At 46.9% G+C, this 27,032-nt stretch overlaps 1 protein-coding gene across 3 annotated transcripts in view; it reads left to right on the top strand.

Annotated features, from left to right (window-relative positions):
• CAGE1 (cancer antigen 1) overlaps positions 1-27,032 on the top strand; it is a 358,253-nt gene that overhangs the window by 43,991 nt on the left and 287,230 nt on the right. For all 3 annotated transcript variants that reach the window (XR_003942755.1, XR_003942753.1, XM_030208903.1), the window contains exon 2: positions 2,159-2,373. Coding sequence is in view for 1 of the 3 variants with exons in the window: in XM_030208903.1 (XP_030064763.1) it covers positions 2,161-2,373 (213 nt within the window). In the remaining 2 variants the exon portion in view is untranslated. The remainder of the gene's footprint in view (positions 1-2,158; positions 2,374-27,032) is intronic.

The following is a 27,032-nucleotide window of genomic DNA, read 5'->3' as shown; positions in this document are numbered from 1 at the left end:
TTTTGGATGTGCGCAGGACTCTGCTGCAGTAACTGCGAGTTACTAACTCTTTCAGGACTTCTGATCATCTGTTTGTTTTGCTATCCGGTTCTCGCAGAGGGTCTCCAGCGTCTAAAGCCACTATTGCCCGCTGGCTCAAAGAAACTATCTTTTCAGCTTATCTGCTGGCTGGCAGGGTTCCGCCTGTAGCCTTTAAGGCACATTCTACTAGAGCGATTTCTTCCTCTTGGGCTGAAACTGGAGCACTCTCTCTTCAAGAGATATGCAGTGCAGCAACATGGGCTTCTAAGCTCTCCTTTGCCCGACATTACAGGCTGGATGTGGCTGCCAGGAGGGATGCGCGTTTTGGTGCACAAGTGCTAGCGCGTGGTGTGGCTTGTTCCCACCCTATCTAGGGATTGCTTTGTTACATCCCATACGTAATGGCTTCATCTGCTTGATGACAAGGAAGAGAAAATTAGGTTCTTACCTTGGTAATTTTCTTTCCTTTAGTCATAGCAGATGAAGCCATGAGCCCTCCCTGTATGATTGTCTGTATGCTGTGAATCTGTTTTTCAGGTTCTGTTCTAATTTCCTGAAGTTCCTTCCTTGGGAGAAAGTTGGAAAACAATCTTCAGGATTCATGTTCAGTTTAAATTTAGGAGGATGTGTTCATTCCCTCCAGCATGTGTTTTTTGGAGGATGTGTTGATTCTCTCCAGGAGGCGCGTGTGTTCCCCTCCAGTTCTATAAATAGGAGGATGAGTTCATTCCCTCCAGTGTGTTGGGAGGATGTGTGATTCCCTCCAGGAGGCGCGTGTGTTCCCCTCCACTTATACAATAATGAGGATGAGTTTATTCCCTCCAGGAGGATGTGCATTCCCTCCTTTATGAGTTCATGCCCTTGTGATGGGCCATCGTTCGCTGTGAGGAAAGCTCTTGTGATTCCCATTTTGGTTTGCCATACTGCTTTGGAAGCTTCAAATACTGAAGAGGCAGTGGAGCTAGCTGGCCAAGAGGGCACTGTGAAAGTTTGAGTGCTCTCTATCTCCCCTGCTGGTTGATGGACATAACCCATACGTAATGGCTTCATCTGCTATGACTAAAGGAAAGAAAATTACCAAGGTAAGAACCTAATTTTCCCATTTCTGTTTCATGTGAGTCAGTTTGTTTCCCTTCCTTCTTTTCTCGAGTTTTTCTAAAAGGAAATCAGATGATGCTCTGCATAAATTAGATGTTCACAAGGTTCTCATCTGTTATCTAGAGGTCACTAATTCCCTTCAGAAATCTGATCATTTGATTGCACTTTTTATTGGCCCACATAAGGGGCTGGCGACTTCTAAGTCCTCGCTGGTTCATTGGATTAAGGTGGCAATTGAAGCAACCTATGTTCTCAACCAGAAAGTAGTCCACAGAAAGTAATGGGGCTGTACAGCTGTGCCAGTGAGGTTTTTAGACTTATGGCTGCTCTAAGTAGGAGTAAATATATTCAGTATAAAGCTGATCCTGCTTTATACTCCAAATATCTTTTATTCAGCTATGACAAATATTTTATTTTGCAGCTGAATATATTCTGAATATCATCTTTTACAACATTTTGCTTTTTGGCACATCATGATTGGCTCATTATTTGCCCTTCAGTGGCAAAAATGATTGAGTGACTTCTGTCATTAAAGCTGTAACTGCTGCAAAGTGGGGAAGACTGTATGATTGACTGTGTGCTGACATGGAAGCTCACGGGCAGGCAGAAAGAAGGTAAATGTTACAATTGTTATTCTGTACACTCCTTTACTTTCTCTACCACTTTTATCAAATGAAATCTTGTTTCAAGTGGTATAGCAATGACTCTGAGATGATGACGGTGATACACATAGCTCCTTTTGTTGTGCTGCTGGACAGTACAGTTTTCACTGTTGTCCTCTAGCTTCTTTTTGTTGCTTTGTGTTGTACAGCCTTCAAGAAGTTGTTCTTTTTCCTGCTACTTTTTGAATCTTATTTATGAAAGCTTAAGGGACTGATCCACTAAGGTTTCTTTCCCAGCCTATGGAAAAGAACTTGATATATCGAGCTGTTAGGTCGGGGTAAAATGATGCGCTCTCTCATTTATTTAGCAGAAGTCTGTCTTGTTCAAAAGTATCCATATTTGTAAATATAAATAACTGATATCATATTATTTTTAGACATGTACCACCAGTCAGAATTTGAAGATGCACAAAATCAAAAGTCTGCAAAATATACTGAAAGAAGCATATTGGAGATGGCCTGCACCCAAGAACAAATACAGAACATGTCTGAAGCAGAAGTCAGTTCCCTCAGCAGCTTTTCTCTAGAAATGCCACCTGGAGACTCTTTGTTTGATTGTGAAAGGAGTAATCCTGCTTCAGATATATCCCAGGTACACACCTCTCAAGAAATAAAAAGGAATCAGTATTAGGCAAATAAGATCCACTATGCCTCTCGAAGAATATAGATAGTAAGTTTCCTGCATACAGTGCACTTTTCTTAAGGCACACTGAATTTTTATTATTCAAAATCTGTTTTGACTCTGCTGTCTGTCTGTGGGTTAAGGGTATTATTTTGAAGCCTTATGGTAGTGATCCATGTGGAAATCATTTTAGAATGGCTGCAATGTACATGTGTGTATGCTGACCATGTTGAGATATCCATGTTTAGAAAAGATGCATGTTGGGAACATAGCATGGGTGGCGCTGAGGTATACATGTTTATGACACATTCTGCAAAACCGTGCATATTGAGGGTGGAAAATGTTTGCCAGCTTCTTTGATGTCCATATCAGACCAGTCCAGAACTGCTGGGTTTGTGCCTGTTGACCTGCAGATTGGGACAGAGAACAAAACTTGTGATCCCTGCCCTATAAGGATACTGCACATCTTCAGGTGTTTAGTATTTATGTGTTTCTAGCAGATAGTAACAATGCCCTTGCAGCTCCTAACTGGTGTTTGGTAGAAGTTTCTGGGCCATCTGAACAGTCTTCATAGCTTACCTTTTTGACCAGCAGCTTTTCTAGGGGTTGATCCCTCCTTAATCTACTGGTATGCCATCAAAATTATTCATCACTATTCCCACACTTTCCCCTTTGAGTATTACAGCTTTTCCTCTCATTTGGGGTGAGGATCTGTGTATCCCCTTGCCGCTGAGGTGACTAGATGCAGACTCTGTTTACAGAAGGCAACAATTCTTCCTTGTCATCTATACCAGACCAGTCCAGACTAATGGGTTATGTCCATCTACCAGCGGAAGGAGACAGAGAAAATAGTTCCAAGTAAACCGCTCCTTAAGGGTATCGTGCAGCCTGGAATGTTCAGTATTTTCTCTGTCTCCTAGCGGATGGTGGACGGATTGTGCAGCTGCTCTGGATTGTTGGCTGGTAGTTCCTGTCCCAGATTCTTCTGGTGACAGTGGAGCCAGGGGTGTGCTGGTAGCTGTGTTGGGGCTAGTTTTAGATGATACTCAGTGGTCCTGAGTTCCTCATCTGTCAGCTAGGGTGATATCCAGTGACCCTGGTTCCCTCCCCTCCCCTACCTCCCCTGGCTGTCTTTCTAGCAGGGTGATGGTTGATTGTGGCATGGAGTAACTTGTCTCCCCTGTGGGGTTCTTCTCTTCTGTGGTGGTAGGTATGTCTGAATTTCGGCCTCTGAGGTAAAGGGATCCAAAATGTAGAACAGGAAAAACCTCTACGAAGAGCAAGCACAACAGGCAAAAGTAGAGGCTGACAAAAGACGACTCAGCAACGGAGATATAAGTCCAGCAGTCTTTATTAAAAAATTAAAGAGAGAGACCCGACACGGGCCATGTTTCGATGCACGCAGGCATCTGCATTAGGGGTCAAACTGTCAATTCTATGAATAAAAAATAATAAGAAAACAATCAAAAAATTAGAAGATTATAAACAAACATAATTGTGCCTAGACATGAAAATATGGTCATAAACAAAAACGTTTAGTAAAAACAAATGTTAATAATTGACTTAAAGATATAATACAAATACTACTACTTACTACTACTTAACATTTCTAGAGCGCTACTAGGGTTACGCAGCGCTGTACAATTTAACAAAGAGAGACAGTCCCTGCTCAAAGAGCTTACAATCTAATAGACAAGTGAACGGTCGGTCCGATAGGGGCAGTCAAATTGGGGCATTCAATAGAATTTGGTTAAAACAAATATTAAAAATAAATTGAAACACAAATATTATGAATATCAAAATATCATAAATACCAACACCAATAACATCATATAAACAAACAGTTTAATAATGGAATGCCTAATATAACTCTAAAAGCTGCAATCATAGAACAAATGGTAACAAATTAGATAACATTGTTTTGAGATAGTTTAATTATGTTTTGCTGCTAAACAAAATGTGCTATGTCTGCAGAAACATTAATGAATGAGAAAAATACTGTAAATTATATAGTCATAATAAAATAATAAAATGTGTATGAAAAATAATAATAAATGATGTATTTAGATGACACCAAAGTATACAAAAATGCAAAGTAGATATTATGTCATGAATATGATTTATTAAAAGAAAAATGAAACTTTTAAAAAAATTGAATATGAAAATGAATGACTGAATGATAAATCATAAAAGTGCACAATACAAATTATATACCAAAAAGAAGTAAAAAAGAACATAAATGTACACAAAATGTTGAATAAGACTGTGAAAAAGGAGAACCAAAAAACTAAGAACAAAAACTATATGTTATTGTGATATATTGGAGTATAGCGATATATAAACTAATGTGCAAAAACCCTATCAAAAAACCTAACCATATTCGATATGACTAAGCCATGAGTGTATGATTAAAAAAGATATTCTGAAATGTGTCTGTCCGCATGAAACCATTAGCAAATCGGTTAGGTTAAAATTCGAATTGAAAATGAACGGTGGCATATAATCTGGATTTTAAAAGTATAATTTTAATTATAATGAGAGCATATTTTACTTCTAAACGCGGCCCGTGTCGGGTCTTTCTCTTTAATTTTTTAATAAAGACTGCTGGACTTATATCTCCGTTGGTGATTCGTCTTTTGTCAGCCTCTACTTTTGCCTGTTGTGCCTCTGAGGTAAGCCTTTATTTATTCCTGTCACTAGTGAAGAAGGTTGTTTATAAAAGAAAAAAAAAGGAAACTTATTTTTTTCCTTCTTTTTTTGCCTCTGAGGTAAACCTTTATTAATTTCTGTCACTAGTGAGGAAGGTTGTTTAAAAAAAAAAAAAAAGAAGAAGAAGAAACTTTGTTTTTCCTTCTTTCTCTTGCCTGTTACCTGATTTATTTCCCCGCCTTTGGCAATGTATTCTAGGAGGCCGCTTGCGAAGTTTCTTTGAATTTTGCTGGCCGGCATCTGATTCTGATCTTGAACCCTTCTGAGCTGGTACCAGTTGCTTTGATTTTTTTTTTGTGGGACATGGCTCATGTCTGGATCACAAAACTCAGTAGTTTTTCTCCTCTTCACGGTCCTAGATGGCGGCTGGTTCAGAGGGTGGCCCCGTTGCTGCAACTTGTACCTTTTGCGGTTCGGAGGTCTTAGTCTGCCATTTCCAAAGTGGGGGAAGTCTCTCACTGGCTACCTTTGGCTGCAGGCTCAGTCCAAGGCTATTTTTTCATTCCTCTTAGCCTTATGCGGCTGTTGATCAGTTCTTTTCCAGACAGTCTGGTCTCTGCTGCTTCTGGCATCTTGCTTGAGACGCCCCTGCTATTTGATTCTTGTTTTGGCAGCAGTTTTTCCTCCCTTCCATAGGGAGGTTCTGGTTCTTTCGGCCCAGTGGATCCCTCCTGTCTGCTCTGGTTTGTCTGCAGGGTACTTTCCTTCTGGTGGGGGTCCATGTAGCCCTTGGTGTGCAATTGCTAGCTCAAATCTCTCTTCCGAGTACCCTCGGGAGCACCATTCTTGCCAGTCTTTTGCTTGGACTCAGTTCAGTGTCTCTTTACAGGAGTGTGCCTTTTTAGGACTAATTTGCCACAGCTCTTCCTTGCTTCCCTTGCCTTCAGGTGGGAGTTTTAGCCTGGCACAGGCGGATTTTGCCTTTTCTAGTTTCAGGTGCCTCTCTCCTGGCACATTTGGCACTCCGTCCTTTTTCTGTAAGGGACGCAGTTATTTCCTGCTGAGCAGATCTATTGCTGTGCATCTGGATTATCGCCTCTTAACTGTGTGCTTTTCTCAACTTTTCTGCAGAGAAGTGGATCTGTTCTAGGTCTGGAGTTTGACTCTCCCTCAGTTTGGTGTTAGTGGCCAGCTTCCTCTTTGTTCCTGGCCTGGCAAGAGTTGTTTGTTCCTCACTGCCTTACGGCTGCATTTTGCTCCCTATGGTCTGAGGATTCCAGCTCCGTGATGCTTACCTCCCTCTTGGCAGGAGTTCTTTTTCTATGTTGACTGCTGCTCCATATCGGTTGCCTAGGAGGGCGGTCATTGTGGCTCAGAGACCACATCAGGGCCGAAAGTGTCTCTTGGGGCATGGGGCTTTCTTTTCTTGTAGCTTTAGTTCCTGTGGGCCAGGGGACTGCAGCGCAAGGTCTGCATTTCCACAAGTTGTGCTCCTTTCCTGTTGGCCTCCTGGCAGCACCTTCTCTGGCTGTTCCCTGGGACGCCATCTATGCATTTTGCTTGTTGAGCACAGTTCCGTTGCTGCATGTTGAGCACAGCTACTACTACTACTCCTTATCATTTCTATAGCGCTACAAGGCATATGCAGCGCTGCACACCATACACAAAAAAAGACAGTCCCTGCTCAAAGAGCTTACAATCTAGCTCCATCACTGCATGTGGAGTGCGGCTTCATTATTCCATGCAGTTCTTCCGTTCCATGTTGGGCACGGCTCCATCGCTGCATTCTGGGCACAGTTCCACAGTTCCAGGTTGGCTTTAGCTCCATCGCTGTATGTTGAGGACAGCTCTATCATGGCATGTTGAGTGAAGTTCCTTCGCTGCTTATTCTGCAACTTTTCATCTCTGCGTGTTGAACACAGCTCAATTCTCTCATGTTGAGTGTAGTTCTTTCTCTGCAGGTCTCAGCGTGTGTCTGCGTGTAGAGCACAGCTCTCTGTCTGCCTGTGGAGCACAGCTCCTTGTCGGTGTGTGGCATGCAGCTCTTTCTTTGTATATGGAACGCAGCTCCCTGTCTGCGTGCAGAGCACAGCTCCACCACCTGTTGAGTGTAGCTCCATCTCTATATTTAGCACAACTCTTCTCTGCAAATTGGGTGAAGTGGAGCACAGCTCTGTGACTGCAGGTGCTACACAGCTTGTTGTCTGCGTAGGAAGCATAGCTCTTTGTCGGAGTGTGGAGCACTGCTCCTTGGTGGCATCTGGAGCGCAGTTCCTTGCTGGTGTCAGGAGCGCAGCTCCTTGTTTACTTGTAGAAAGCAGCTCCTTGTCTGCGTTATATACACAGTTCCATCGCTACCGCAGCTTCAGTTTTGCAGGTACCTCTAACATCCAGCTCTTTCAGTGAGGCATTGCTCATTCTCTGTCTGATACTCTGCTTGTTCAGTGCATTTCTATCTTTGCCAGAGGTGTGCAACTCTTTCTCTGCCCGTGGTGTGTGGCTCAGTTTGTGTGCTTTGAGTGCAAATCCGTTTGTTCTCGTTGAGCACGGATCCTACTCTGCCTGATGAGCACAGCTTCTTTTCTGTCCCTTGAGCACAGTTCAGTCTCTGACTGTGGAGCATATTTTCACCTTTGCCTGTTGGACACTGTTTCACCTTGTCGGTCAACCCCAGTTTTTTTCTGCAGGTTGGATACATTAACTTCTCAGCAGCTGTGGCATACCGCAGTTTAGACTGCTAGACAAGGCTGTCTTGTCTCATGTTAGCTACCATTCCTGTGGCATCTTTTTCTTGCCGTAGCCTCTTGGTTGCTGGCGAGAAGCTTCTCCAATGCTGAGGTTTGAATTAGTCTCTGCTGCTTTTGTGACCTCTTGGCACCTTGGGGGTCTTTTCTCCACAGTGTGGCTCTCGACTCTCTTTTTGTCTTCTTTTGTTCTCTTGGCTCTGTTCTTTCATCCCTAAGTCCAGAGCGAACTGGTTGAGGAGTACTCTTTCTATGGTTGTACCCTGGTATGCTGCTGCCCTTTTTCTTCATGTTTCTGGAGAGACTAGCGCTCCAGTTAGTTGGTTCTCTCAACTCTGGAGTCTCTTCTTGTTCTGTGGAGTTTGATTCTCTCACTAGGCGCGGGTCTGGGTGGTTCCTGGGCCTTGCTTCCTTTCTTCTATGAAGTGTGGTGCACTGTTTGGGGTTGTGTACTCCTAGTAGTTTTTTAGGGTCGCTTCATCCGATCATCTTGCACTCAAGGCAGACCAGCAGGTTTTGGAGTTAGTCTTTGTCCTGCCAGTGTTTGGAGAAGTGGATCCTGGTCTAGGAGAGACAGTTATTCTCCTTGTTGCTCGGATACGACTGTTGCCTTCCTTCCAAGGGGGGTTCTTTGGCATGAGTGTCTCTTGCTGCTTCTTTTACTACTCTCGGGACAGGGGTATGTAATTTTTCTTTTGCTCAGGACACTTGTGTTACGTCCTACTGCTTCAGTTCCTTTTCTAGTGTCTAACTCTGTTCCATTTTGGTAGCCTGGTGGTTCAGATGTTCGAATCCTTTTCTGCTGATCAGTTTTTTTGCTGTGTGTATAGCTTTGTTGATTTTTCAACCTTCTGCGTTCATCTTCACCCCCCCCCCCCCCCCCCCCCCCCCCCCCCCCCTCTGTTTGGGAAACTGCTTTGCTACATCCCATTAGTCTGGACTGGTCTGGTATAGATGACAAGGAAGGAAAAATTATGTTCTTACCTGATAATTTTCTCTCCTTTAATCATACCAGACCAGTCCAGATGCCCTCCCTGGCTAATGTCTGTCAGAGTGCTGTTTCCTTTAGGTATCCCTGGCTGTTCCATGACACTTCAATATGCTGGGATGTCCTACAACACTGCCTACTTCATCTTCTCTATTCAGTCTCCTGCCACTTGTTGTTGTGCCAGCTCTGTATGACTCCTGTTACTTGGCATTCAGGGCTAGATCTCTATGTGCTTGAGCAAGCTCAGTATGGACCATTCCCTCCTGCTTACTTTACTGTGAGGGGAGGTTGCAGTTGCCTTTGGCCAAGCAGGAACAGTGAGGTTCTGCATATTGGCTCCAAGAGTTTGCCTGTTTGGTATTAACTGTGTTTTCTTCTAGACTTCAGAGCACCATTGCTTGGCTATTCGAAATACTGAACATTCCAGGCTGCACGATACCCTTAAGGAGCAGTTTACTTGGAACTATTTTCTCTGTCTCCTTCCGCTGGTAGATGATATAACCCATTAGTCTGCACTGGTCTGGTATGATTAAAGGAAAGAAAATTATCAGGTAAGAACATAATTTTTCCTTTTCAAGTAGCTGAGCTGTAAGTTGATTTTCTTTGTTTGTAATGAATTCTAAATTAAAGAATAGTTTGATTAAGAATTGAGTCTATTGGTAAAGTTTTTACTTGGGAATGGTTTATGCTGGCTTTTGAAGTTTTGTTACCACACCTAGCCTAGAGCAGCACACTTTGTGACAGTTATATTTCAAAAGCAACAGTATGGAGTGTGGGGATAAAGTCTCAAGTTAACTGTTTTTACTGAGGGACAAGTAGGACAGCACTTAACACAGTTGGGTGATGTCATCCGACAGAGCCTAATACGGACACTAGCTAGCATTCTGATCTTTCCAGAAGCCCTTGGCACACTGAACTGCCTTTCCCCCACCAGGGCCGGTCTTAGCAATTGTTGCGGGGCCCTGTGCAGACCAGTTCAGTGGGGCCCACGCTCACACACCCCCACCCGCCACCATAAGCCATAATTTATCAGAGTTTAAAAGGAAGTTTAGAGCTCTCAGAACCCCACCTCACCCCGTACCTTAATATGCATCCAGTGGCAGCGATTTTCATATCCTGTCAGCTGCCGAACCCAGAGCCTCCTCGCTGCTGCGTCCCACCCTTGTGGAAGCAGGAAGTTACATCAAAAGGGGATGGGACACAGCAGCGAGGAGGCTCTGGGCTCGGCAGCTGACAGGATATGAAAATTGCTGCCACTGCTTGATGATCTCTACTGAAATGTGGATGCACATTAAGGTACGGAGCAGGGAGGTGTTCCAAGACAGCAGGACAGATGTACCAGAGATGCGGGGTCCCTAGGAGCGCAGAGCCCTGTGCGACTGCCCATGTTGCCCCTGCCTAAGTGGCCCTGCCCCCCACCTTAACAGCAAGGAACTATCAGCCTGACTTTTTCCTTGGAGCTGAGCAGATGTATGTTTTTCGGCTCTCCTCAGCTCTGTTTTTCCTATATGTCCTCTTCTCTTGCAGTCTTTGCAGTGTGAGTATGCAAGACCTCACCTTTTTCTCCTTTTTGATTTCTCCTTACTTAGTTTCGTAGTTTACCAACCCTTTAAGCTTCCTTTATTTTTGGCACAGATCCACTGCCTGCTTAGGCCTGAGCTTCTCGTAAGCCATACTGGGTCAGACCAGTAGTCCATCTAGCCCAGGATCCTACTTCCAACAGTGGCCAATTCAGGTCACAAGTATCTGACAGAATCCCAAATAGTAGCAAGATTCATGTTACTGATCCCAGGGACAAGCAGTGTCTTTCCCTATGTCTATATCAATAGCAGACTATGGACTTTTCCTCCAGGAACTTGTCCAAACCTTTTTTAAGCCCATATACAGTAACCAATGATACCATATCTTTTGGCATTGAGTTCCAGAGCTTAACTGTTGAGTGAAAAAAATATTTCTTCCTATTCATTTTAAATGTAGTACCATGTAACTTCCTTGAGTGTCCCCTAGTCTTTGTACTTTTTGAAAGAGTAAAAATTTGCCTGCTCTACATCACTCAGTATTTTGAAGATCTCTATTGTATCCACCCTCAACCATAGCTTTTCCAAGCTGAAGAGTCCTACCTCTTAAGCCTTTCCTCATATGAGAGGTGTTCCATCCCCTTAATCGTTTTGGTTGCCCTTCCTTGAACCTTTTCTAATTCTGCTGTATCTATATTGGTTTGGAATTCCTTAAAAAATTTTGAGCTGTTTGATTTCACTACAGCTATTTTTTTCCCCAATGTCCCTTAAAACTCCTAGTGGTTTTAAGAAGTATTCTCGATGCAGTAAAGTCATGTCTGTGACTGATCCTCACATCTGGTGCTTGCCATGCCTTGGATCTGATCGTAAGGCCTTTAATTGTAAACTCTGTCCTAAAATGCAAAAAAGGACCTTGAAGAGTTGAGAGGTACAGCGCAAGAGACTGTTTGACGCTCAAGTTCGGTCCATTGACAGTGGCATCAATCCCCATGGCTGGTGGAGCTGCATTGGAAAATGGGGATTCGCTGTCACTGAGGAGGTTTTTGCCTGCGTCAGTAAGACTTTGTTGGGTCGAACATCATTGGATCCTATACTGAGGACATGGAAGGATGCGAGGTTGTCCTCATCCACACTGAGAGACCACAATGTCAGTGGAGGTGAAGAAGCACCAACATCAGATTCTCTTTGAAATATGGTGCTAAGAGCTCCATGACACCGGTATCACCATTACTCGTGAAGTGTCGGTGCCAAGAAGTCCACTCCCTCTCCGTAGAACCGGTGCTGATACAACAGCCTCCTTAGAACTGGGACCAGACCTTTGATTTGACTCTGTCATCTTAAGAGGCTGTCACCACACTGGGGTTGATCCTGCTGTTACCACACTGACATCTGCCCCTGAGGAGCAGCATTGGGCCCTGATACAGGAGGAGTTTGTGTATCTTGGCTCACTGTGACACTGAGGCATCAAGGACGTCTGTGTCCCCCATGGACACATCCATTCATCGACACCAGTGCCCCTTTGGGTGCCGGTGTCTGCATCAGAAGAAGTAGTGCTCCTCTCCAGCTCATCAAGGGAGGATGCTCCATGTTCCTTGGCTGTCTTTCCCAGAGTCTGGACATGAGTTCAGTGGCCTGAGGCAGACACAGAGTCAGCCAGCCCTCCCATGAGGCGTATTTTGCTGAGTCTGATACAGACCGCTCTTGGGCATCTGCTATGGAGACAGAGGCCCTCTCAGAGGAGGGATCCCTTGATGTACCTTCAAACTCCTCTCCACCCTAGGAAAAGAGAAAATCTCCCTCAGAAGAGCTTATCTCTTTTTTGAAGGAGATGGCCAAGTCTCTCCCTTTTAATGTGGCAGTTGAAGATGAGCCCATAGCTCATATGTTGGATGTTCTTGAGTATGACCCCCTTCCCAAGGAAGCTGTGACAGTGCCCATGACGAAAGTAACTTTACTGTTAACTATACGTTAATGTAATCGTGCTGATGTGTGACTTCAACCACATCAGTTAAAAAAAACAGCCTGTTGGTTTTAACTGTTAAAGCACAAACCAACAAATGTATGCTGCTCGTAGGGTTGCTACAGTTTCTGTTTTGATCTTTGCTGCTATTGCTAAAACATTTGTTGCCTATTCCTGTTTAATGAGAGTTAGAGTAAAAACATAAGCAGTAAAGTAATGCTAAAATAAATAGTTTCCTACAAATTTTGAATTAACATCTTAAAACCCTAACTTACCGTGTAAAATTTGGAATGAAGGCATACTGGTTAGAGCAATGGGAGTTCAATCTTGATTTCCTTGCTTTGTAAACCCATCTCTACTACTGATAACTTTTTATGAGCGTGGACAAATTAAGGGGCCCTTTACTAAGCTGCGTAGGCGTCTACATTCGCCCAACAAGCGCCAATTCGGAATTGTAAGCACACTGATGATTACCACCTGGTTAACGCATGAGACCTTACCGCTAAGTGAATGGGTGGCAGTAAAGTCTCAGGTCAAAAATGGACGTATGCTAATTTTCATTTTGCCGCTCATCCATTTTCAACCCAAAAAAAAGGCCTTTTTTGCAGGTGCGCTGAAAAATAGAACTGCAAGCACCCAATACACTCATCTATACCAGTGCAAGCCACTTTTCAGCGCACCTTAGTAAAAGGATCCCTAATTCTTTATTATTCCTCCAATTCAGAAGAGTGACTGAGCAGGGATTAGTTTGTAGGGACTCAAAAATAATTAGGTAAGATGTAATTTCTCCATGGATTGTATGTTGTTGGAATAGGGCCATATTGTACAACTCTGCTTATGTTGGGGAGCAGAGTGATGTTTGTATAAAAATACATAAAAATCTTAGCTCCCTTTTAAAAATTAAAAGCTAACAGTGCAATAGAATTTCTCCGTATTTTAAGGCAGCTGTTGGATTCCAGTCACCCTCTCGCACCCAATTTATCTTGGAACGCAGGGATTGTGAAGGAGTAGCTTAGTGTTAAGAGTAGTAGACTGAAAATTGTAGTGTAAATTCTTCCCATTTGTGTTTCATGTAACTATGTACAAGTCACTTGACTTCCCATTGCCACAATACCCACTTAAGGACCAGTGTAATAAAATAAGGTTTGACTTGCTGTGCTGTTATAGCTGCTTGAAGTACAAAGACCTTGTACATGAGATCATATTGTTCATTTAAATCATATGGTAATGATTTTTCATATATCTGCTTGTTCTATATACTATTATGTCATTCATGGTCTTTATGTAACATCCTATATAATAATTCTCACCTCCAACGTTCTGAGGCTGCCTGGAACCGTGGATCTCTCGAAGGTGGTCTGGTAGATGGAGTAGATCATCCCACTGATTGGCTGCGTCTCGGATGACGTCACCAGCCCGACGCACAGCAACAAACTGCGACCCAGGCAGGGAAGGAGTAGGGAAACACACTCCGCATGTTTCCCTACTCCTCCCCCTGCCAACCGCCTTCAAAAAACCGCCGCCAACCTCCCTCTCCTCTCCCGAACCGCCGCCGCCCCTTGGAGCCTGAGTTGTTGGCCGCCGCCCTCCCTCTCCTCTCCTCCAAGTTCCAGCCCCGCCCTTGGACCCGCAGCAGCAGCACGCTCTCTCCCTCCCCCCCCCCCCCCCCCCCCCCCCGGGCCCCCTCCTGTCCAAACTCCGCTGGACATCACCCCACCCTGAGTCCTCCCTCACTCACCCTCCTCACCGATGTTCACAGTTGCTCGCGCTCACCATCCCGCTGCGCCAACAGCAGAACGACAACGTGGATGCAGCACCTCACACGTTCCCTTTGTTTTGAGTATATGGGAATGATGGCTGCACGGCACAGGGGAAACAGAGATTACCCTAATTGCCTTCCTTCCTTACACTGGACTACATAGGCTTACTACCACTCCTGTCTACTACGAGAGGGAAGGGAGGACGATGAACGACAACGTGGATGCAGCACCTCACAGGTTTGCTTTGAATTGAGTGTATGGCAATGACGGCTGCACGGCGCAAGGGAAACAGATATTACCTTGTAGCACTATAGAAATGCTAAATAGTAATAGTAGTAGTAGTATTACCCTGATTGCCTTCCTGGCTTACAGTGGACTACATAGGTTTACTTTGAGTGTATGGCAATGACGGCTGCACGGCGCAGGGGAAACAGAGATTGCCCTAATTGCCTTCCTTGCTTACAGTGAACTACATAGGCTTACTTCCACTCCTCGGAGGAGACCGAGGAAGGGGGGGATAACTTTGCTAGCGCCCGTTTCATTTCACCCAGAAACGGGCCTTTTTTACTAGTTATGATATAATTTCTAATCTGTTCTCCACCAAGAACGATACATTGTAAGCCACATTGAGCCTGCAAAAAGGTGGGAAAATGTGGGATACAAATGCAATAAATAATAATAATATTAGCTGGTGATCTTACAAGCAAAGTGTGCAGAAGAAATGAAGGCTAAACCCAGAGCTCAAGGTCATGATGAGAGGAGGAGTAAACAGCTTGTTTTCCTATAGCTAGCCTTTATGCCACTTTCTTTCATAGGGCACCATGAACTACCTACAACATTTTCTGGTTTTAGTAAATGGTTTCAGTAAATTGGCAATCTAGTGAATAAAAACAGCATGGAACTGGTTTGTTGCTGTGCTCACATGGCTGAATGTGGGATTAAGGGGGGAGTGCTATAGATGTGAAATGATGTACAAAATTGCTCCAGCCAAATGCACTGCCTATATCAGTTCATGTATAAATATTGTTTATATGTTCAAACATTTTTATTGCATCAAAATAGACATCAACAAACATGACTTTGCATAGTACTTATATCAAAGCTCAATGTAACTATAAAACTGTTTGCTAACTAACAAGCAGCAATGAAGAATTATGCCCTGTGACAGTGCTCTAAACCATGGTAAATGTCCTAATATCATACCCATGTGCAGCAATTTGCATTTTACCTCCATATCCCTCTGTCCCCTCCCCCCTCCCCTTTACCCATCCCACGGTACCCTCACCTCCCTTGGGTGCCAACAGTGTTTAAATTCTACCGGTAGAGAAGTCTCCTTCGCGCAACTGGGTGAAGTGTAGTCAGGAATCTGTGCCATACAGTGTAAAACTGGCGCTTGATAGTGGCAGAGAAGGTCCTGTGCAAGTTACAGTGTTCTAGCTTTAATAAGTCTATCATGTTCGTTCTTCACACACTCAAGAGAGGACCATGCCCCTCTCTCCAGCAGAGTAGTATCACCTTTTTCCCCATCAGCATAGAGTTATGTAAGAAGTGAGTCAAGCCTGATGGGGGTTGGTTCCCCAGTTGGTATTCGTTAAAAAGCATCTTAGATGAAATGAGAATATTCCGTTTCCAGAGCTTAGCTGCTGTATCCACAACCTGATTCCAAAAGGCTTGGATAAATGGGCAATGCCAAAACATGTGTTCCAGTGTGGCTAGTTCTTGTGAGCATTTCGGACATGTCCCATCCGAACCCAACATTGCTCTGCAGGCTCTCCTTGGTGAGATATGGAGTCTGAGCGCAAACTTGTACTGCAGCTCCCAGTACCTCTGGAAGACTGCTGGTTTTTGAATATTGCGCATGTATACGCAAAATTGCTCTTCTGTCAAATATTTTGTAGGTCCTCTGCCCAAGCACTGGTCAGCTGTTTAAAGTTCAGTTCCTCTGTCGTATCCTTTAGGTATCTGTGGTGGAAACGCAAAGGTATAGTAGTAGTCGCACCTAGTGTGAGTGCATCACTTAAAACATCCTGCACATCTTCCGTCAAGGTAGTCCAATCCAAAGATGCAATGTAATGATGTATTTGTAGATACGCAAACCAGTCTGCATCTGACAGTCCAAACGACTGCTTGATATCTGAGAAGGATTTTATAACTCCTTCTTCTGTGACGAGTTGACTCAGGTATTTTATCCCTTTTGCCTCCCATCGCCTAAATACTGTAGAGTTTTTACTAGCTGGGAAATCCGGGTTTCTGTGTAGAGGTAAGTATGGGGTGCTCGCCTCCGAGAACCCGTGCCTCCGACAAAGCCATCTCCAGTTTGCTCTAGCAGACAGCAATAGTGGATTACGTACCAACTCTTTCACTTGCTTGCCAGGTATTGTGTGGAGCAGCCAACTAAGATGAATGTCCGGCACTAAGGCTACCTCTGTTATTCTATCAGAAAAGTCATTAGTCTCTACTAGCCAGTCTCTCATGTGCCTCATGAAGCAAGCTACTGATAAGTATTTAACATTTAACAATCCCATTCCACCGTGTTCTTTGGGTGTCTGCAACACTGCAAGAGGCAGCCTGGGGCGCTTCCCCTTCCACAGGAAACCCTGTAATGCTCTGTGCAAGGCCTTTTCCTCTTTACGCCTCAGCGCTAAGGGTAACATTTGAAACATGTAAAGCCAGCGAGGTGCTAGCAACATATTAAATAGGGAGATTCTTCCCACCAGCGTTAAGGGGCAGTCTGCCCAAAGACCCAACATTCTTTTTGTTTCTGTAAGTAATGGAAGTACATTTTTTTAGTATACAGTTTAGTAAGATCAACTGGTATAGTCACCCCCAGATAAATAAGCTGCTCTGTAGCCCATGTCAAGGGAAACAGTCCAGTCCAATTAGTTTGGATCGTCTCACTCAGTGGCAGGGCTAGCGATTTTGATGGATTCAACTTATAACCCGAGCAAGCGCCATACTCTTTTATTACCTGAAGTAATCTGACTAACGATCCTTGCGGCTCACTCAGAAGCACCAGAAGATCATCCGCATATGTGAGTACCTTCAGTGCCGTTCCGGGTAGCCGCACTCCCCTTATTCCCTCATCCTCTGGTATCATGAATAATAACGGCTCTAATACTAAGAGAAACAATAGAGGGGGATAGTGGACAGCCCTGTCTGGTACCGCAGTTCATATGAAAAGGATCTGTTTTTATCCCATTCACCAGTAGGCTGGCCTGAGGGTCACAATACATTGCTTGGATCGCATCATAAAACCAGCCATTGATCCCTAACCATCTCAAGGTCGCAAACAGGAAAGGCCACCCCACCCGGTCAAATGCTCGTTCTGCATCTAAGCTTACTATTAAGTACGGGCTTTCAGCGGCCCTTCCCTGCAGCATAGCAACCAATAGTTTCCTTACATTGATGACAGACTGTCAGCCCCGCACAAATCCGACTTGATCTCCTTTCACTATCTGAGGTATCAATCGCGCCAATCTCTCAGACAAGATTCTAGACAATATCTTAATGTCGACGTTGATCAGAGAGATTGGTCTATATGACCCTGGCTGCGAAAGATCTTTTCCCATCTTAGGAATGAGACTAATCAATGCTGCATTAGCGTGCTGTGGGAACTTTTTCTCTTCCACTATAGTTGCGTAGTAATCTAACAGCGGGCCTGCAACCTGCTTCTGTAATAGTTTGAAAAATTCCCCGGTATACCCATCCGGGCCTGGAGCTCAGGAGAATTTCAAAGCTTTGATTGCCTTTAGAAGCTCCTTTATAGAGACTGGTGCATTTAGTGTTTCTGCCATGTCTAGGTAATCCGCCATCTCTCCCTCTGATCTCTGTGGAGCTTCTTGTGCATATGTATTAGCATAATAATTCTGAAAAACTCTCGCTATCTCAGATAAATCTGTGTAAAGAGAACCTTTGTCATCCCTGACCACAGATATATAGTGAGACCTCCGCATGCGTTTAACCAAGCGCGCCATCATGCCACCTGTTCGCTCACCAAATTTGAAAAATCTGTATTTCTGGTAAAAGAGCATTCTGGCTGTTCTATCAAGTATTAAGCTATTGAGAGCTACTCTAGTCGCTATTAGGGTGTCATATACTGCCTGTGTGGGGCATCTCGTATACCTCTTTTTTAAATTCCCTTAATTTGTTTTCTAATTCCACTAGCTTCGCTGTTATTCTCCTATTTCACCCACTGACATAGGAAATTATGTCTCCTCTTATTACCGCTTTAGCGGTGGACCAAAATAACATCGGGTCATGTAAATGCTGGCCGTTTGTAGATTCAAACACCTGCCACTTAGACTGCAAGTAATCAGTAAATTCTGTGGAAGACGCTAAATATGTGGGGAACCGCCAGCTCTGCCCACCCTGTACATGATTTACTGACTCCAGGTCCACCCAGATCATCACGTGATCCGAGATGCCCTCCGTTCCCATCGTGGCCTCTAAGATATAGGGAAAAATGGTTTGTGTTACAAATATGTAATCCAATCTGGCTTGGGTTTTATGCGCTCTCGAAATGTGTGTGAACTCATGTTCTTCAGGGTGTAGCAGTCTCTATGAGTCTACTACCCCTACAGCTGTGGTGAACATCTCCAATTCTGTTGGGAATTACGTACAATGATGGGAGGCCTGTCCTGTGCGATCTAAAGCCGGGTCCATCACCACATTCATAACCCCCGCTAGGACAAGTTGCAATTTCGGGTATCGCTGGCATTCTCTTAAGAGATGTGCGAACAAAGCAGATTTAGTACCCACAGGAGCATATACTGCTACCAGCAGGAGATTTCGTCCTTGCATGTTTACCTGCAACCCCACATATCTACCCTCGGTGTCTTTAAATAGCAATTTCACCGTATAAGCCAGGGCTCTGTTAAATAAAATTGCCACACCTCCCCGGCGTCCACTTGCGGGAGAATCATACACCTCCCCCACCCAGTAGCACTGCAATTTCTTATGTTCCTCTGATGATAGCCTTGTCTCCTGCAGGCATGCTGTGTCTGCGTGTTGTCTTTTCAAAGCCTGCAAAATTTTTGTTCTTTTTACAGGTGAAGTGACCCCACAGATATTCCAGGACACTATCCTAACACTTCTATTTTTGGGCCTAGCCATATTTTATAGTCTTCGCATCCTTAGCATGTTTCTTTAGTACTTCGTGGTCTACTCCCGGGGCACCCAGCCTCCCCCCGGTGACCGGATCTCTACTTCCTGACTTGCAGTTATCATACTCCTACCATATCCAAAGGTCTCTCACTGTCTCACCCAATCTACCCCCCCACGCGGACCACTCTACTACTATTCTTCCTAGTTGCCTCCTACTCGTCCCCTTTCCCACCCCGCCTCTCCCACCCATCCCTCTGCCCTCCGCTCTTTATCCCCTTCTTCACTGACCCCTTCTGTTATCCAACCCATAATGAGTCAGATATCAAGATCACGTTTAACACTTGTGACCCCATCCCAGATTCATACATTATATATTCCAAACTCTTAGGCAGATATGTGTTTCCCAACTCTTATCAATATAAGATCCGCCAATGTATCCCCTGCAACCCAAGCAGCAACTAACCCAATATCATATCCCCTTCACTCACATAGTATCTTCCCTTTCTTTATGCAAAAACAATTTCACTTATCCAATAATTGGTCCACATAAGTCTTTGCAGCAGCTGGAGCGGTAAAGGTCTGCCACTGACCATTATTGTGGATTTTAAGGGTTGCCGGGTACAGCAGCAAAAATCGTATCTTTCTCTCATGCAGTTGTTTGCACAGGGGAGTAAACTGCTTACGCTGCTCCTGTAGTGCCTGGGAATAGTCCTGGAAGATTAAAATCTTGTTACCGTTGTACTGTAAGTTATCTCTCTTCATTCGATATCCTCTCAATATTTCCACTTTGTGAGTATAATTGTGGATTTTGATCAGAACTGCACGTGGCATTCGGCGGCCCTCCAGTAGTTTACCCACGCGGTGAGCCCGCTCTAAGCACAAAGGCCCACACGAGTCAGACAAAGCAAGTTCTTCTCGAGAATCGTTATAAGGTTCCTGTCTCCTACCTCTTCTGGGAGCCCAATAATACAGAGGTTCGCCCTGCGAGATCTGTTTTCTAGATCATCTATTTTCTCTGCCATTCCCTTCACCTGCTTCTGCAGCTTCTCAATTTCTATCTCCATTGTCGGTGCCGCATCTTCGAGCGCTGACACTCGTTGCTCCAGCTCTTTTTCAACATTTACTATTTTTTCTCCGAGGACAAGCAGGCTGCTTGTTCTCACTGATGGGTGACGTCCACGGCAGCCCCTCCAATCGGGAACTTCACTAGCAAAGGCCTTTGCTAGTCCTCGCGCGCCCATGCGCACCGCGCATGCGCGGCCGTCTTCCTGCCCGAACCGGCTCGTGTTCGTCAGTCTTCTTTTGTCTGCGCTCGGTATGGTCGTGTTTGCGCCGTTCACGCCCCTTAAGTTGACCCTCGCGCGTCTTTTGACTTTTTCGCTTTAAAAAAAAAAAAAAAAGGGATTTCGGAAAAGGGCCTTTCGGTCTTTTTCCCTTCCCCGTATTTCTAGTTTTTTGGCCCCGATAAGTTTTCTTTTGTTTTCGGGGTAGGCCCCTTTGAGGCCTCGGGTCGAGTTTTTTTCTCCCCCTCTTTTTGGTGCCTTACCGCAATTACGAGTTTTGATTTCGCCAGCGTGATTTTTCCGCCCATGTCATCGAAGTCTCCCAGCGGCTTCAAGAAGTGCACCCAGTGCGCCCGGGTAATCTCGCTCACTGATAGGCACGCGTCGTGTCTTCAGTGTCTGGGGGCTGGGCACCGCCCGCAGGCCTGTAGTCTTTGCGCCCTTTTACAGAAAAGGACTCGGGTAGCGAGATTGGCCCAGTGGAACGTTTTTTTCTTGTGCTCTTCGTCGGCATCGGCACCGGGAGTATCGAGTGCGTCGACGTCGACAGCGTCAAGACCTCCGCCCTCGGCCGCGACTGTATCGATTGCATCGAGAAATCGACCCTCTGCATCGTCGGGGCCGAGACATCGGAAGGCTGCGTCGGCGTCGGTGGTACCGGGACCTCCACTAGTGCTGATGTCGGACAGTGGTGCTTCGTCTGGAGTGCAGGTGAGGGCTGTCCATTCCCCTGCTGGTGACGGTGAGCCTTCGGGTGGGTCTCCCCCTACCCTGAGGGCTCCTGCGGTACAGCCCCCCCCCCCCCCCGAGACCGACCTTCTTCGGCCTCGGCCCCGAGGAAGCTACGGCTGGATTCTACGTCCTCCTCATCGGTACCGGGAAGCTCCGGTGACATGCTTCGTTTGAAAAAGTCAAAGAAGCATCGACACTGGTCTCCTTCCCGCGTCGGTACCGAGAGCTCTGGGTCGCCGAGGGAGTCGGCACCCAGCAGGCATTGGCACCGGGAGGACCGCTCACCCTCTGTTCAGGAGGTGTCGATGCGCTCCACCTTGGACAGCCCGGAACAGCCTCCATGCCCGGAACAGACTCTGACTTCGACTCCTGCATCGGCTTCCATGTCTTTCTCCACAGCCGGCCTGCACGAGAGTCTCCGGGCCGTTCTCCCAGAGATCCTGGGAGAGCTGTTGCGCCCTTCCCCTCCGGTACCGGGGGTGCTTGCGCCACCGGTACCGTCGAGTGAGGCGCCGGCTGGCCCCTTGCCCGGGGTGAGGTCTCCGACATCGGTGCCGCTTGCGGTACCGACTGCGGTCGCCTCCCAGGAAGGCTCCCCGTCGGCGGAGGGAGCTTCGCGGGTGAGGGAGTCTACCTCTCGACGCTCCCACCGTGGCCGTGGTTCCACGGAGTCGAGCCAGGCACGGCTTCAGACACAGGTTCGTGAACTTCTGTCTGATACCGATGGTGAGGCCTCGTGGGAGGAGGAGGAGGACATCAGATATTTCTCTGACGAGGAGTCTGATGGCCTTCCTTCTGATCCCACTCCCTCCTCTGAAAGGCAGCTTTCTCCTCCCGAGAGTCTGTCTTTTGCGGCCTTTGTCCGGGAGATGTCTACGGCCATCCCCTTCCCGGTGGTTGTGGAGGACGAGCCCAGGGCTGAAATGTTTGAGCTCCTGGACTATCCTTCTCCACCTAAGGAAGCGTCCACAGTACCCATGCATCATGTCCTAAAAAAGACATTGTTGGCGAACTGGACCAAGCCATTAACTAATCCCCACATTCCCAAGAAGATCGAGTCCCAGTACCGGATCCATGGGGACCCAGAGCTGATGCGTACTCAGTTGCCTCACGACTCTGGAGTTGTGGATTTGGCCCTCAAGAAGGCTAAGAGTTCTAGAGAGCATGCTTCGGCGCCCCCGGGCAAAGACTCTAGAACCTTAGACTCCTTTGGGAGGAAGACCTACCATTCCTCTATGCTCGTGGCCAAAATTCAGTCTTACCAGCTCTACACGAGCATACACATGCGGAACAATGTGCGGCAGTTGGCGGGCTTGGTGGACAAGCTCCCTCCTGAGCAAGCCAAGCCATTTCAGGAGGTGGTCAGGCAGCTGAAGGCGTGCAGAAAATTCCTGGCCAGAGGGGTGTATGACACCTTTGATGTTGCGTCCAGGGCCGCTGCTCAAGGTGTGGTGATGCGCAGACTCTCATGGCTGCGTGCCTCCGACCTGGAGAATAGGATCCAGCAGCGGATTGCGGACTCGCCTTGCCGTGCGGACAATATTTTTGGAGAGAAGGTTGAACAGGTGGTAGAGCAGCTCCACCAGCGGGATACCGCTTTCGACAAGTTCTCCCGCCGGCAGCCTTCAGCTTCTACCTCCACAGGTAGACGTTTTTATGGGGGAAGGAAGACTGTTCCCTACTCTTCTGGTAAGCGTAGGTACAATCCTCCTTCTCGACAGCCTGCGGCCCAGGCTAAGCCCCAGCGCGCTCGCTCTCGTCAGCAGCGTGCGCCTCAGCAAGGCCCCTCGGCTCCCCAGCAAAAGCAAGGGACGAGCTTTTGACTGGCTCCAGCAGAGCATAGCCGACATCCACGTGTCAGTGCCGGGCGATCTGCCGGTCGGAGGGAGGTTGAAAGTTTTTCACCAAAGGTGGCCTCTCATAACCTCCGATCAGTGGGTTCTTCAAATAGTTTGGCAAGGATACACCCTCAATTTGGCCTCCAAACCTCCAAATTGTCCACCGGGAGCTCAGTCGTACAGCTTCCAGCACAAGCAGGTACTTGCAGAGGAACTCTCCGCCCTTCTCAGCGCCAATGCGGTCGAGCCCGTGCCATCCGGGCAAGAAGGGCTGGGATTCTATTCCAGGTACTTCCTTGTGGAAAAGAAAACAGGGGGGATGCGTCCCATCCTAGACCTAAGGGCCCTGAACAAATATCTGGTCAAGGAAAAGTTCATGATGCTTTCCCTGGGCACCCTTCTCCCCATGATTCAGGAAAACGATTGGCTATGCTCTCTGGACTTGAAGGACGCCTACACGCACATCCCGATACTGCCAGCTCACAGACAGTATCTGTGATTTCAGCTGGGCACACGTCACTTCCAGTACTGTGTGCTACCCTTTGGGTTCGCCTCTGCGCCCAGAGTGTTCATGAAGTGCTTGGCTGTAGTAGCTGCGGCACTTCGCAGGCTGGGGGTACACGTGTTCCCATATCTCGACGATTGGCTGGTGAAGAACACATCCGAGGCAGGAGCTCTACAGTCCATGCAGATGACTATTCGCCTCCTGGAGCTACTGGGGTTTGTGATAAATTATCCAAAGTCCCATCTTCTCCCAGTACAGAGACTCAAATTCATAGGAGCTCTGCTGGATTCTCGGACGGCTCGTACCTATCTCCCAGAGACGAGAGCCAACAACTTGTTGTCCCTCGTCTCGCGGGTGCGAGCGTCCCAGCAGATCACAGCTCGGCAGATGTTGAGATTGCTGGGCCACATGGCCTCCACAGTTCATGTGATTCGCATGGCCCGCCTTCACATGAGATCTGCTCAATGGACCCTAGCTTCCCAGTGGTTTCAGGCTGCTGGGGATCTAGAAGACGTGATCCACCTGTCCACGAGTTTTCTCAAATCCCTGTATTGGTGGACGATTTGGTCCAATTTGACTCTGGGATGTCCTTTCCAAACTCCTCAGCCACAAAAAGTGCTGACTACGGATGCGTCTCTCCTGGGGTGGGGAGCTCATGTCGATGGGCTTCACACCCAAGGAAGCTGGTCCCTCCAGGAACGCGATCTGCAGATCAGTCTTCTGGAGTTGCGAGCGTTCTGGAACGCTCTGAAGGCTTTCAGAGATCGGCTGTCCCACCAAATTATCCAAATTCAGACAGACAACCAGGTTGCCATGTATTACATCAACAAGCAGGGGGGCACCGGATCTCGCCCCCTGTGTCAGGAAGCCGTCAGCATGTGGCTCTGGGCTCGCCGTCACGGCATGGTGCTCCAAGCCACTTACCTGGCAGGCGTAAACAACAGTCTGGCCGACAGGTTGAGCAGGATTATGCAACCTCACGAGTGGTCGCTCAATTCCCGTGTAGTGTGACAGATATTCCAGGTGTGGGGCACCCCCTTGGTAGATCTCTTTGCATCTCAAGCCAACCACAAAGTCCCTCAGTTCTGTTCCAGGCTTCAGGCCCACGGCAGACTGGCATCGGATGCCTTCCTCCTGTACTGGGGGGAGGGTCTGCTGTATGCTTATTCTCCCATACCTCTGGTGGGGAAGACTTTGTTGAAACTCAAGCAAGACCGAGGCACCATGATTCTGATTGCTCCTTTTTGGCCGCGTCAGATCTGGTCCCTCTTCTTCTGGAGTTGTCCTCCGAAGAACCGTGGAGATTGGAGTGTTTTCCGACCCTCATCACACAGGACGAAAGGGCGCTTCTGCATCCCAACCTCCGGTCTCTGGCTCTCACGGCCTGGATGTTGAGAGCGTGGACTTTGCCTCTTTGGGTCTGACAGAGGGTGTCTCCCGCATCTTGTTTGCTTCCAGGAAAGATTCCACTAAGAGGAGTTATTTCTTTCCATGGAGGAGGTTTGCCGTCTGGTGTGACAGCAAGGCCCTAGATCCTCGCTGTTGTCCTACACAGACCCTGCTTGAATACCTTCTGCACTTGTCTGAGTCTGGTCTCAAGACCAACTCTGTAAGGGTTCACCTTAGTGCAATCAGTGCATACCATTACCGTGTGGAAGGTAAGCCGATCTCAGGACAGCCTTTAGTTGTTCGCTTCATGAGAGGTTTGCTTTTGTCAAAGCCCCCTGTCAAACCTCCTACAGTGTCATGGGATCTCAATGTCGTTCTCACCCAGCTGATGAAACCTCCTTTTGAGCCACTGAACTCCTGCCATCTGAAGTACTTGACCTGGAAGGTCATTTTCTTGGTGGCAGTTACTTCAGCTCGTAGAGTCAGTGAGCTTCAGGCCCTGGTAGCCCAGGCCCCTTACACCAAATTTCATCATAACAGAGTAGTCCTCCGTACTCACCCTAAGTTCTTGCCAAAGGTTGTGTCGGAGTTCCATCTGAACCAGTCAATTGTCTTGCCAACATTCTTTCCCCGTCCTCATTCCTGCCCTGCTGATCGTCAGCTGCACACATTGGACTGCAAAAGAGCATTGGCCTTCTATCTGGATCGGACACAGCCCCACAGACAGTCCGCCCAATTGTTTGTTTCTTTTGATCCCAACAGAAGGGGAGTGGCTGTGGGGAAACGCACCATATCCAATTGGCTAGCAGATTGCATTTCCTTCACTTACGCCCAGGCTGGGCTGGCTCTTGAGGGTCATGTCACGACTCACAATGTCAGAGCCATGGCTGCGTCAGTGGCCCACTTGAAGTCAGCCACTATTGAAGAGATCTGCAAAGCTGCGATGTGGTCATCTGTCCACACATTCACATCTCATTACTGCCTGCAGCAGGATACCCGACGCGACAGTCGGTTCTGGCAGTCAGTGCTTCAGAATCTGTTCGGGGTTTAGAATCCAACTCCACCCCCCTAGGCCCATGTTTATTCTGTTCCAGGCTACACTCTCAGTTAGTTGGATAAGTTGTTAGGTCAATCTCAGTTATGTCCTCGCCGTTGCGAGGCCCAATTGACCATGTTTGTTGTTTTGAGTGAGCCTGGGGGCTAGGGATACCCCATCAGTGAGAACAAGCAGCCTGCTTGTCCTCGGAGAAAGCAAATGCTATATACCTGTAGAAGGTATTCTCCGAGGACAGCAGGCTGATTGTTCTCACAAACCCGCCCGCCTCCCCTTTGGAGTTGTGTCTTCCCTTGTTTTGTCTTGCTACATATGGGACTGACGAACACGAGCCGGTTCGGGCGGGAAGACGGCTGCGCATGCGTGGTGCGCATGGGCGCGCGAGGACTAGCAAAGGCCTTTGCTAGTGAAGTTTCTGATTGGAGGGGCTGCCGTGGACATCACCCATCAGTGAGAACAATCAGCCTGCTGTCCTCGGAGAATACCTTCTACAGGTATGTAGCATTCGCTTTCTGTTAGTCGTGCAAGCTTTGGTTCCAGGGCTATCCCCATAGCGGTAGTAATTTGCAGATCTTGTTCGTTCATAAAGGCTGTGCCCTCGGGTTGTTGTTTCTCCGCCATCTTAGTTCCAACCATCGGGATCTTGCCTTTCTCGTGCTTCGGACCCTTGCCCACCATACCACTCGGGGAGCCTTCCAAAAATTTTTCCATCCGCTCCCCACTCTCCCTCTGTCGGGGTAGCTTCAAAATCAAATAGGAAAAGTCTAGATTGTGAGTTTGGGATTGAGGCCTCGGAGAGATAACATTCTACATCTTGCTCCCTCAAAGCATCACGTGATCCTCCCCAAATATTGTTTATATATATTTGTGCATTCCAGGTAGGCACATAATCTATCTTTTGCATTTTGCAGGCAATGTGTGTCCAGAATATTGATTCTGCTGCTAAGAAGTATGCCTGATGTACTGGAATGTCTGTTTCCATGGTGATTGGCATGCTTGTCTGAGTCTGCACACTTTTTTGTATATACATTTGCATATGGTATGTTTATTGGTTTTTAACATTATGCTGTAAATCAGTGCACAGTTCTAATGCAGGATTTATTCTAG

This window comes from Microcaecilia unicolor, chromosome 1 (genome assembly GCF_901765095.1).
Source record: "Microcaecilia unicolor chromosome 1, aMicUni1.1, whole genome shotgun sequence".
Lineage (NCBI taxonomy): Eukaryota > Metazoa > Chordata > Amphibia > Gymnophiona > Siphonopidae > Microcaecilia > Microcaecilia unicolor.
Note: the sequence above shows the minus strand (reverse complement) of the source record. Positions and strands in the feature narration are given on the sequence as shown.